The 13659-nt window shown below is 45.6% G+C and overlaps 1 protein-coding gene across 1 annotated transcript; it reads left to right on the top strand.

Annotated features, from left to right (window-relative positions):
- The first annotated feature begins 11899 nt into the window (after window positions 1-11899).
- Window positions 11900-12793, top strand: LOC111400607 (UDP-glycosyltransferase 71A15-like). Its single transcript, XM_023028011.1, has 2 exons — window positions 11900-12175; window positions 12263-12793. Exons 1-2 carry the CDS (start codon window positions 11900-11902, stop codon window positions 12791-12793), a joined length of 807 nt encoding a protein of 268 aa, XP_022883779.1.
- The last annotated feature ends 866 nt before the right edge of the window (window positions 12794-13659 follow it).

The raw sequence follows: 13659 nt of genomic DNA, 5'->3' as shown, positions 1-13659 counted from the left end.
CTTCTGCAAAGAGATATTTTACATAAAGATTTTGTTTGAATGATTGATGGAATGTTTGTCATAAGTGTACATGTCAAGTCTTGTTATTAGCATGGGGGTTCTGCATAAGCAATAAATGCCCAGTAAGCTAGCAAGTCAAGGATGATGCCTAGGATTGGATGTTTGGATTAAAGAGATGTGGCCACGTGCCACTTCATCCAAGGGCTGTCATTTCACATGTACCACTATAAATACTTCCCTTGTGTAACATTAAAGGGCGAATGCAAGAATTAATACAAGAAACCACACTTTACTCTCTCTTTCATATTATCTTACAACACAATACGAGTTCATACATATTTACATGCACATTCATGAGCACCGATTGGTAATTATTGTACAATCGAATTAAGAACATCCCGCCGGATTTCGAACGTTCTCGTCCCGCATTGTTGAGCTACTCCCACGCCCCTGATCCGTTCGTCCTAGACCGTCCACGTGTCTTAGAGTGTAGGACTTTCACTCACGTGTGCGCGGGTGGGTCCGGCATCTGTTGGCAACATTTTTTGGGGTCAACAGATTGACGCCGTCTGTGGAAAACCATACCATAACCACGAACAATCTTGTGGTAAAAGCTTATTGAAGAGCATTTGGGCATCCCCCTTGAAAAGGGATTTGTTCCTGAAAAAGAATAAGATGAAGCCCCACAACTTAGCAAAATCTGAAGAGTCAGATGAAAAGAAAATGAGTTCAAACGAAGACACACCCCCCAGGAAGGTAAGAGAAAACGCAAATGTGCCTCCTCCACCCGCTGCCCCAGTAGCTCAGCAAAGACTCCACCACCACCAAAGAAGAGATTGAATGCGGGCGACGGCACGACTGTCAAGAGAAATGGCTGCCATGGCGGCCAACATGAGAGATATTGCTAGCCAAAACTTGGCTATGAGGGAGTTTATAGCCTAAATATAGGGCCAGGGAGGCTTCTCCATTCCTACATACGCCCCTCAAGGGCACTACCAGCAAGAAGATGAAATTCAAAGTCATAGAGCTGCCTCGTCGGACTATAGCCGAGGTGGAAGCCCATTTGAAAGGGAAGTGGAAGTTGATGTTTCCTCCAACTACGCTTCTGGCCGACCCACCGAAGTCCCATTGAACCATGATAAATTTCCACCTCCGTATGAGCAAGAGTCAAGACATAGGAAGGCAGGCAGTTTATTTAACAGAATTAGCCCCGCTGAATCGAGGCTTAGGCAACATCAGACTCACTAGCCTTGGACAAGGCCATCGCTTCCACCTCCAATGCCCTAGCAGCCGGAAGAAAGGCATGAAAATGCCCCCCTTGTTGCTCCACCTAGAAATAGGCGCCAGAGGAGGGAGGAAGAGACTAGGAACCATCCTGGAACCTCTCACCAACAACCACGGCATGAGGCCAATGAATACGATTCAGATGAGCAACAGAGGTCTTGTGACTTGGACGATGACGATGAGAATTTAATATTCTCGAGGGAACTAAGGAGTGCCCAGGTTTCAAGCCACTATGTAATGCCAAAGATACTAAAGTATGACGGAAAAGGCGACCCAGAGAAGCACCTGAATGCTTATAAAACTCACATGAGCCTAAGGGGCGCCACCCCAGCTGTGAAGTGCAGAGCTTTCCATTTAACACTTAGTGGAGCTGAAATTTGGTATAATAGGTTACCGCCTGGGAGCATAAGAAGCTGGCCCGAGTTCAAGACAACATTCTTGAAGAGGTTCGGGGTAAGCAAAGAAGGAGAGGCCCCCATCTAACGTCTCCAAGACATGAGACAAGTACATAGGGAGTCCCTAAAGAGCTTCCTATCACGCTTCATCAATGAGATGACGTATTGCGTGCAAGTCACCGACAATGAGGTACTATCCGCATTAAGAAGAGGTCTGAACATGAATACCCTATTCTGGATGGACGTGCAAAATCAAGATTCCACCACCTATGATGCCCTACTCGAGATGATGAGGTAGGAAATCATCAATGAAGAATTGATTGAGCATAGGAATAGGGCAAGTAGAGGCCTCCCACCTCCTCAAAGGCAACGTGCTAGAGGGCCGACCTCCCAAATGAACCAAGTTGGAAATGAGAGTTCTAGCCAAGCACTTGCCGCTACCACTTTAAACGCGGTTCCTACCTTGGCATATGAGGATATCAACCCAATTATTGACACCCAGCAGATGGAAATCCCACAAGGATCCCGTAGGGGGAGAGGCCGAGGCCGGGGTTCGGGACCTAGAAATAGGTCAAATCAGAACCCACCGAGATACTGTGTACACCACTAGTCCTATGGACACGACACAATGGATTGTCGAGACTATGCGCACCGTTCCCGGCTGGAACCCCTTAGAGATAGAAATGAATCGCCTCAAGCGAACAGGCCCCCGCCCAGGCACGACAATCGACGTGGGCGTGAGGAGGCTGCTCCCCGTCAAAGGAATGTTTTCCCACGACAAAGGGAGCACGATAAGGAGAGGCCCAGGGAAGGGCGAAGGCACCGAAGAAATCGACAAGCCCAGAATGAGGCCCCTATCCACGAGGTGGATACCATATTTGGAGGCCCAAATGTTGGCGGTGAGACACGAACGCCAAAAGGAATTACGCCCAGGAGGCTAAACACCCCCCTTTAGCAAGCTATATTGTGGACAGCAGCTCCTGGAGGAACCAAGTTCCACCCATTATCTTCACCCAGGAGGACACCGAAGGAGTTCACTACCCCTACTACGATGCACTTGTTGTGAGAACCGTCATAGCCCAAAATGGGCTCAAGCGAATGTTAGTTGACAACGATAGCTCTGTTAACATTCTATTCGGATCCGCCTTTGACAAGATGATATTGGATTATCAGTTGGCGCCCACCACAACTCCTTTGTACGGATTCACCGGAGATAGCTTCACTTCAAGGGGAAAGATAACACTTGCAGTGGAGATGGGAAAGTCTCCCCAAACTACGACGAACTTCATGGAGTTCCTCATTATTGACAGTCGATCGGCCTACCATGGAGTATTAGGTAGGCTAGCCCTAAAAGAGTTGGGAGCAGTTACCTCCATCCACAACCTATGCATGAAATTCTTAACGAAAAATGGGGTGGCAAAGGTGAAAGGCGACCGAAGAGGATCGAGAGAGTGTTATCTAAACTCCATCAAAAAGTTAGAGCCCCGGGATGTCCATGTAATCATAGCCGATATAGTCATGGCTGATGTCCCAGGTGATGCTTCCACTGAACCAGAAGATATCGATATGATTGATGCACCACCCAATCCAGAGGTATTGGTCATTGATGAGATCAATCCCCGCACAATTGAACACGAACCTCAAGCATCCCCGGTTGAGGAACTTGAGATCTTCTCGGTAGACCCCCGAGACCCATCCAAGGTGATGAAAATAGGCAAGGGCTTATCCAACATTTTGAAGGAAAGAATTAAGGATTTCCTAAGTAGGAACCTTGATGTCTTTGCTTGGAGGCATGAGGACATGGTAGGCATAGACCCCAAGTCAGTTACTTGAAAGTCGATCCTAAGGTTGCCCCGCACAAACAAAAAAGGAGAGCCCTCAATCCTGAAAGGTACGAGGCTCTGAAGGAAGAGGTTTAGAAGCTCATCCAAAACGGCTTTATCAGGGAGGCTACCTATCCGAGGTGGGTCTCCAACCCGGTTTTAGTGAAGAAACACAACGACAAGTGGAGGATGTGCATCGATTTCACCAACCTCAATAGAGCTTGCCCAAAAGACAGCTTTCCTCTCCCAAGGATTGACCAACTAGTAGACTCCACGGCTGGGCAAGAGTTTTTGAGCTTTATGGACGCATACTCCAGCTACCCATGCACCCGACCGATGAGGAGCACACCTCTTTCATCACATACCGAGGCCTTTATTGTTATAGGATGATGCCCTTCGGGTTGAAAAACACTGGAGCGACTTACCAAAGGCTCGTTACCAAAATGTTTATGGACCTCATCGGCAAGACAATGGAGGTATACGTGAATGACATGTTGGTAAAGAGTTTGGAGGCTGAGGACCACATTAGGCTGAGGACTACATAACGCACCTCAATAGTACCTTCCAAATCTTGAGAAGGTATAGGATGAGGCTCAACCCCCTCAAGTGTACCTTTGGAGTGGCCTCCGGCAAATTCTTAGGATACATGGTCAACCAACGCGGAATTGAAGCCAACCTTAAGAAGATTGAGGCCCTATACAAGATGAGGTCCCCCCCAAAAGCCAAAGGAGGTGCAAAGTTTGATTGGACGAGTGGCCGCACTTAGCCGCTTCGTCTCCAAAGCTACAGACAAATGTCTCCCATTTTTCAAAGTGCTGAAAGCTAGGAAAAAGTTCCAACGGAACGAGGAATGTGAAGAGGCCTTCCAAGGCCTGAAAAAGCACCTGGGGCAGGCCCCCCTCCTCTCCAAACCGAAGCTCGGTGAGATCCTACAGCTATATCTGGCCATCTCCAATGAGGCCATCAGTTCAGTTCTAACTCGAGAAGAGGGGACCACCCAACTCCCTGTTTACTATAAAAGTAAAGCACTCCTATCGTTGAAAACCCGTTACTCCGATATCGTGAAGCTCGCTTTGGCCTTGATCACGGCCTCCAGAAAATTGAGACCCTACTTCCAAGCTCACACCATCCATGTGCTGACAAACTTTCCCCTAAGGCAAGTACTCCAAAAGCCCGATGCCTTAGGAAGATTATTGAAGTGGGCAGTGGAGCTAAGTGAATTTGATCTCATGTTCAAGGCTAGGGCAGCCATCAAGGGTCAAGCCTTTGCTAACTTTGTGGCAAAATTCGCCTATTTACCCGAGGTAGATGAAATCATGGAACCCGTCGAGCCCCCTGCGTGGAACTTATTCGTTGATGGGTCGACCGGGGATGCCGGCTGAGGTGTTGGAGTTGTCTTCATCAGCTCTAAAGGTCACAAGCTAAACTCAGCGGTGAGGTTCAGGTCAAAGCCACCAACAATGTAGCAGAATATGAGACACTTCTTGCAGGTCTCAGGCTAGCCAAGGAAATGCAAGTAAAGAGGCTACTCATCTGCAATGACTCCCAACTGGTTGTTAACCAAGTAAATGGTAACTTCTCAGCCAAGGACAAAACGATGGCCTCCTACTTGAAAATGGTGATGAACCTCATCCCATCCTTTGAAAATTTTGAACTAACCCAGATCCCTCGCATCGAAAATTCTCATGCGGATGTACTCTCCAAGCTCGCTAGTAGTAAGGATTCAGAACTACTCACAGTAGTACCTATAGAGCACCTCATTCTGTCGTCAACCGAGGCCCCCAGTGTAATGTGGGCCGCTAGGACTCCTATCTGGATGCAGCCAATTGTAGCATACCTTAAAGACCAGGTACTTCCCACTAATAAGCATGATGCCTACAAGCTAAGGAGGAGGTAAGCCCACTTCCTCTTCGTTGATAATATTCTCTATAAGAGGAGATTCTCCTCCCTATTCTTACGATGCGTTGGAGGAGAGGAGGCTACTTAGATATTAAGAGAAGTCCATGAGGACGTGTGCGGCAATCACTCCGGAGGTCTATCTTTGGCACAAAAAATATTGAGGTAGGGGTACTACTGGCCTACCCTGAAAAGGGACGCCCTAAAGTTTGTACGAAAGTGTGACAAATGCCAATGATTCTCTTTGGTACAAAGACAACCGTCGCAAGATTTGACCGCGGTCTCCAGCCCTTGGCCTTTCTCGAAATGGGGTGTGGACCTCATAGGTCCTCTACCTAAAGGTAGAAGAGGTGCAAGCTTTGCAATTGTGGCCATTGATTACTTTACAAAATGGGTTGAGGTTGAACCACTAGCAAAAATCACAGAAGTCAACACTTCCAAGTTCTTGTGAAAAAATATTATATGTCGGTTCAGGATTCCCTACTCAATCGTCTCAGACAATGGTAGACAATTCGATAACAAGAAGGTCAGAGGACTATGCAAAGAACTCGGCATCAAGAAGCATTTCTCCACACCTCACCACCCACAAACAAATGGCCAAGTTGAGGTTGTAAACAAAACAATCAAACACGTCCTGAAAAGGAAACTTGATGTGTCAAAAGGGGCTTGGGTGGATGAGTTGCCACAAGTACTTTGGGCAATCCGAACCACCATGAAGACCCCAATCGGGAAAACACCTTTGCTCATGGCATACGGTACTGAGGCAATGAGCCCCGTTGAAGTCGAACTTCCGTCTCCAAGATGTCTGCATTTTAGTGAGATGACAAACAATGAGCTTCGGAGGTGCGACCTCGACTTCATCGAAGAAAGAAGAGATGACTTCCATTTGAAGCTCGACACATATCAAAGGAAGATGACGAAGTACTTCAACTCAAAGGTAAAGAAGAGATCATTCCGAATCAATGACTTGGTCCTTATGAGAGTCTTCCTCTCCTCAAAGGAACCTGGTTCCGGTTCCTTGGGTTCGAACTGGGAAGGCCTATATAAAATCAGAGAAGAGATCCAACCTGGGACTTACTAGATTAAAGACATGAACGACAAGACATAACCCCATCCATGGAATATCCAGCACCTCAGAATCTATTACCAATGAATGTACTACCTCGCTGGACGATCTTTCCCAACTCTTGTAACATTTCTATGGTTCAATAAAATTCTATTATTAAATTAACGTGTCGCATTACTTCCTCACCTCGGAGAAAAGGCCAGGGTCCCATCTCTGGGTCACCTCGCTTGAACTCTGAGGCGCATGCATATGCCCCTTTAGCAAGGCTAAACGCCAATGGAAGAAGCCTCAACATGGCTGCACCATCCACCATGTTGGGAAACGTCATCACCTTGGATGAGAGGCCAGGGTCCCATCTCTGGACAACCTCACTTGAACTCCGAGGTGCATCCACATGCCTCCCTTTAACGAGACTGAACGCTAAGGGGAGAAGCCTCAACATGATTGCACCATCCACCATGTTGGGAAGCGTCGTCACCTCGGAGGAGAGGCCAGTGTCCCATCTTTGGGCCACCTCGCCTGAACTCCGAGGCGCATGCACTTGCCTCCCTTTGGCGAGGTTGAACGCCAAGGGGAGAAGCCTCAACATGGCTGCACCATCCACCATGTTGGGAAGCATCGTCACCTCGAAGGAGAGGCCAGCATCCCATCTCTGGGTTACCTCGCTTGAACTCCGAGGCTCATACACTTGGATCAGAGTAATATTCCCAGTTCGGCTGCAACATGGTCCATTCTTAGGATCCCTTCAGGTTACAATTATTAAGCTTAATTACAATTCATTTGCTTAAGTCCCATATTGGTCATAACTTGTGAGGCTTGCATACAATTAATTTGTTCAAGTGATTGGAGTTAGGATACCCAGTTAAAGTTATTTAGTTCTTCAATCAACATTACGTTTAATTACTTAACAAGGCCAACACACTTAAGAGAAAGAAACAACATTGAATGAAAAAGAGATTAGATTGATTTTCAACTGAGATTACAAAAGGGGGGCTTGAGGTCAGTACATCATGGATAACTGAAAAGAAAACTATCCTAAGCCTGGAAAGATGATAGAGGTGCCTCAGCAGCTGGGACTTCCGCAGCTTGAGCATCAAAATTTGCTTCTTCTGCCTCTGCTATTTCATCTCCCACCATTTCATCAACTGGGGTTTGAGGCACTTCGTCCACAAACTCTGACCTGAGTTGTGACGGATCCTGATTGGGATACAACTCCTCAGCCCGCTCCATCACCTCGGCATAAGCAAAGTTCCTCCAGTATGTGCTGACGAGCTTGTACTCCTCGGTGTTATAAAAGTTGGCGATGTAGTCCTTCACCGCTTCTTTCCTTGCCTCTTGGGCCTCCTCCCTTGCCTTGGTTGCATCATCTACATACCATTTAATTTGGCCTTCCAAGAACTGGTACGCATCTTGGGCTGATACCAATGCAGAATTTGCCTTCTCCAAGGCTTCGGCAGTTACCTTCTGGTGGTCATTGGAAACCTCTACCTTCTTAGTCAAGGAGGCAACCTCATACTGGGACTCATGTACCTCCTTCTTCAATGCCTCTATCTGAGCCAAGGCAGACTCCAGCTTGGCCAATTCTTTAAGTTTTTGGGCCCTAGCTTCCTCAGCTTCGGCTCTAGCTACCTTCAACTCCTCTGCAAGGGAGGTCGTCTTCCTCTTCGAAGACTGGGTCCTCGTCTGAAAGTCAGTGAAGGCCTTCCTGCACTCCAGTGCGAGGCCAAAAGTCCTAACACTTTGGCTCACAAGAGACCTCGTCAAGTCCGTGGCATCACAGGCGGAGGCGTGCAATTACTACCGATCCGTCCAAAATTTATAAAAACTTTCAGTAGCGCCTCGGATCTCGGGTAGCAGGGCCTCCACCAAAGCTGGGCCAGAGGCTAGGCCTCTTTTTGGCAGCCTCCTCTTCGACCACCTCAGCTTGCCTCCTTGCAGCCTCTTTCCTCGCCTCTTCAGCCTCGGCGCGCCTAACCATTTCAATCTTAATCGCTTTCGAGGCGGCTTTCAGTAGCTTTGGCTGCCCAACTTCTTTGCCTTCATGGGACACAAAATTCCCAAACTTGCCAAACGATCTGGAGACGTGTACCCGTTTCCTCTTCTTTGGCTCTTCAGGGACTTTCTCCGTCCCCCGATGCTTCTTGGACTTTTCTGGCCATTGGAGGGTTCCCTCTTTGGAAGCCCACGATGTGCTGTCCTTGGAGAGACGTTCAACTATACCACGGACCTCCTCAGCACCACTTGACCCCAGCTTCAGGGGCTTTGCCTTCACAGTAGAGGTTGCCTTAAGTATGGACGCCATGTCAGGAGCTGGGTACTCCTTCCTCTTAAACTTGTTTGCAGAACACAGTGCGTTAGTAGCAAAACGAAAACACAAAAATATACAAGTGTGGGAGCTTCGTACCCTTGGAGGCTATTAGTTCAAAATCGAGGAAATAGTAATTTCTGTCGATGAGATGGTCGAAGTGGCGAAACTTCAGAGGTCTCTTGTAAATGTCCTCTATCACTTCAAACTCCTCCTTGCTTAGCTCGAACCTAGTACTACTATCTGCAAAGGACGCCTCAACAATTAGAAAAATAAAATTTTTAATACAGATTACAAACTTGGGCTGAGAGACTCACGAGCTTCGTAGTACTGGGTCGGTACTGTGCAAGCCAGGGCTTTGTCCGCTTCCACTACCTGCTACCTGCCTCGCACCCAGAACCACGACTCCTTCCACCCCTTGATGGAAAAAGACAGTCCCACCAAAATGGGGCATGAGCCCCCTAAAGAGTTAGGTAATACCACCCACTCGACTCCTTCCCTATTACCCTAGGCTGGAATAGGGTCATGAAGACGTGGAGAGGCATGTCCTCCCCAAGTGATACTTCCTTCCACAGGAAGTACGAGCCGACCAACTGGCTCCACCCGTTTGGCAGAACTTGGGTCGGCGACAACATGAAGTTCCTCAGCACCGCCCTAAAGAAGGGGTGCAGAGGAAGACGCATACCTGCCTTAAATAGGTATTCACTCACCGCCACACAACCGGACCTCGGATAATAGGCTCGTTCATGGGTTTCGGGAACTAACATTTCTACATAGTGAGGCACACAGTACCTCTCCCTAATCTCCCCCAGGCTCTTCCATGTCATATTTGAAGGCACCCTAAATGCCCCCCACTCCTCGCTATAGTCTACTGGTTCCTCAGTCATAGCATACCTATCCACCTCGGATTCCCCCCTGTGACTGACCCCATGGCCCAATGACGCTACAGTAACCAACTCCCTACTCGAAGTGGACTCCATCTCATAAATGTCTAAGAACGCAATAAAAGGAGGATTTTCTATGAAAAGTACCTACTGAAAAACTACGCAAATAGAAAGTGTCGGAAAAGCAGTGAACAGACAGCTTCAACGCCGGAAAGTTTAAGCTCTAAGAGAGGAATTAAAAGGCAAGTACTAAAAAATCCAGAAAAATGGAGTTCTCTCACCTTTTATAAAGGGTCAGGTCGAACCCCCACCGTCAGATCGAAGCTCATTCAGTCTGGACCCTTCATTTTAAATCAAATCCTAGACATAGAATTCAAACAATTTTTCAAACCTACGCCTCAGATTTAAGCGTGTCTCCCACGCACCTCAGCCAACGCATCTGCTTCTAGAAGCTCCAGCTGTTCTAATAATTACGATTTTAATTCGACGGCAGCAGGCGTCTCGGAAGTTATGTACGGTTCAGCCACCTTTCCTCGAAAACATGCGTAAAACATCAAATCATTAGCACAATTACCAAGGAACAATTATTGTCAATGAACCCCAGCTTCATCTTCAACATTCAGCCATCGAGCCTCGCAGGTTCGATTTTCCAACCACCTCAGCTTCATCTTCAACATTCAGCCATTAATCCTTGTAGGTTCGGTTTCCCAACCACTTCGGCTTCATCTTCAACATTCAGCCATCAAGCCTCGCAGGTTTGATTTTTCCAACCTCCTCGGCTTTATCTTCAACATTCAGCCATCAAGCTTCGCAGGTTCGATTTTCCAACACCTCAGCTTCATCTTCAACATTCAGCCATCAAGCCTCATAGGTTCAATTTTCCTAACCACCTTGACTTCATCTTTAACATTCAGCCATCAAGTCTCGCAGGTTCGGTTTCCCAACAACCTCGGCTCATCTTCATCTTTCAGTTTTCACAAGCCTCGCACATTCAGTTCATTCTACCACGTTGGCTTCTTCATCATTCACCTACAACAGCACATTTCTAACTTCAACTATGATATAAATATATATACTTGGACTTGGGGGACAATTATTTGGGGAGTTCAAAAATTCTTTCAATTTTTACCCAACTCACTGGCTTTACTTCATTAAAGTCCACGCATTACATAAATGATTATACTTGAACTTGGGAGACTATTGTTACGTGTTGTCATACTTGGCCAACCTACTTGGGCCTATGGCCCACTCAATCTGAACCATGTGGCACTCTAGTCGAGGTGGAATGTATGGCGAGGCCCTTCATGTCAAGGCCCATATACCGAGGCCTGTGCAAGTAGCCAAAATCTATGTATCGAGGCCTGTGAAGATAGCCAAAGCCCTAAAGTGGAAGTACTAGAATTCGAAGCCGAAGCAGAAGCCTCTGAACCATGAAGGAACATCTTCCATGATCACTTCTCCCAAGAGATCTTCTACATAAGAATTTTGTTTGAATGATTGATGGAACGTTTGTTATAAGTGCACATGTCAAGTCTTGTTATTAGCATGTGGGTTCTGCATAAGCAATAAATACGGAGCAAGCTAGCAAGTCAAGGATGATGCCTAGGATTGGATGTTTGGATTAAAGAGATGAGGCCACGTGCCACCTCATTCAAGGGCTGTCATTTCACATGTACCACTATAAATACTTCCCTTGTGTAACATTAAAGGGCGAATGCAAGTATCAATACAAGAAACCACACTTTACTCTCTCTTTCATATTATCTTACAACACAATACGAGTTCATACATATTTACATGCACATTCATGAGCACCAATTGGTAATTATTGTACAATCGAATTAAGAACATCCCGTTGAATTTCGAACGTTCTCGTCCCGCGTTGTTGAGCTACTCCCACGCCCCTGATTCGTTCGTCCTAGACCGTCCACTTGTCTTAGCGTATAGGACCTTCGCTCACGTGTACGTGGGTGGGTTCGGCATCTGTTGAGAACATTTTTTGGGGTCAACAGATGCTATTGCGAAAATGGTCCGTGATGAGTCTATTAGACTAGCTGGATTTGTTATTGATATGTTTTGCACAACCATGATCGATATAGCTAATGAGTTTGGGGTCCCGATTTATGTCTTCAATACAACTAGTGCAGCGAAGGCTTGGGCTCAACTTCCATATGCAAAGTCTCAGCGACGAATAGAACCTGGACGTGACAGAGTACAAGAACTCGGATGCTGAGTTATTGGTTCCAATGTATATAAATCCGATTCCTGGTAAAGTGTTTCCATCTAGATTTTTTGATGAGGATGGTTTAACTATGCTCCTCAGCATGGCAAGAAGGTTTAGAGAGACCAAGGGAATTCCAATAAACACCTTCTTGGATTTAGAAGCATATGCATTGAAGTCCCTCTCTGATGATGATAAGATCCCGCCGGTCTACCCAATAGGCCCGATACTTCATGTTAAGGTGAAAAGTGATGACAACAAAGATTGTGAAGAGATCATGGAGTGTTTTGACGAACAACCTGTTTCGTTTGTTGTTTTTCTTTGCTTTGGAAGTATGGGATATTTTGATGGAGACTAGATTAAAGAGATTGCGATTGCACTTGAATAGTGTGGCCACCGGTTCTTGTGGTCGTTGAGAAAGCCTCCTCCTAAAGATAGTATCGAGGATCCATCAGAATACGAAAATCCTGAAGAAGTATTGCCAAAAGGGTTCTTGCAATGCACTGCAGGATTCGGGAAGGTGATAGGATGGGCACCACAAGTAGCCATTTTATCTCACCCTTCTGTGGGAGGCTTCGTGTCGCATTGTGGGTGGAACTCGACTTTGGAAAGTGTTTGGTGTGGAGTGCCAATAGTAGCATGGCCAATGTATGCCGAGCAACATGCTAATGCGTTCGAGTTGGTGAAGGACTTGGGAATTGCTGTGGAGATTAAGATGGACTATTGGAGAGGCAGTGATCTTATTGTGAAGGCTGAAGAAATAGAGAAGGGAATCAGGCGCCTAATGGAGCCTGAGAGTGAAATGAGGACTAAGATGAAACAATTGAAGAACAAGAGTAGAATGACTTCGATGGAAGGTGGGTCGTCTTACAATTTCTTGAGATGTTTCATTGACAATGTCATCGATAACATTGCATGATGGATTACCCTTGCTCAAAATCAACTCAAAATATTTTGAGCACGGGTTTTTTCTGGTCCAAGTGTAAGCTATCTTTACCATGAATTGTTTTCCTTGGTTAACAATAATTGTTATTTTGTCAATATCTATAAGTACAAACTTTTTATCTATTATATTGTTTTGTATGTTTTTCGTTACACAATTTGATACACCGTATTCTATGTCGAAAGCGACTTGTACTCTGTATACTAATGGAATTTCAAATCGTCGAGAAAACACCAAATTAAAAATTATAACGCCGTCATCAGATATTAAACTAGATATATTAATATGTAGAAGTGTATAATAAAAAAATATTAAAAATACAAGAATCTGAAGTTCATAACAACGCGTGCATAATCACATGTATGAATCACAAATAAAGGAGATAATATAATTGGTCTACATTATTTGTACAAATTTCTTAACTTTAAATTCAACCACCGTTTTTGACTTCTAACCTTTCAATATTCTCTTGAGAAGAGATCAATAATATTGTACATGACTATATTGAATTTGGAACTTCATTAGTGCCTGCTTCAATTTGGCCACTCCACTTGGAAAAGGTAAAGTCATCCAACCTCATTTCATATTTCTATATTATGTTTCATTTTCGGTTGTTTGGTCCGTTTAAATTTGGCATTAAGTATCATTATAATAAGGGATATCGAGAATGAAAACACACTTTCAATCCCTTGTTCCGCTATACATTTTTGAAATCGAAGACAAATTAGAATTTGAAAATGCTCGTTTCGTGCCCTGTTTTCCCCTCAATACTCATAATCAAATATAAAAACAAAGAAGAAGATTACATAAAAGCTTGTAATTTATTCTCATCTTTTTTTTTT

This window comes from Olea europaea, chromosome 10 (assembly GCF_002742605.1).
Source record: "Olea europaea var. sylvestris chromosome 10, O_europaea_v1, whole genome shotgun sequence".
Taxonomy (NCBI): Eukaryota; Viridiplantae; Streptophyta; class Magnoliopsida; order Lamiales; family Oleaceae; genus Olea; species Olea europaea.
This window is presented reverse-complemented; position numbering and strand designations above follow the sequence as displayed.

Coding starts and splice junctions, on each gene's coding strand:
- LOC111400607 (XM_023028011.1), top strand. CDS start 11,900: ATGTATATAAATCCGATTCCTGGTAAAGTGTTTCCATCTAGATTTTTT. Junction 12,176..12,262: donor AGTGTTTTGACGAACAACCT/GTTTCGTTTGTT, acceptor GCACTTGAATAG/TGTGGCCACCGGTTCTTGTG.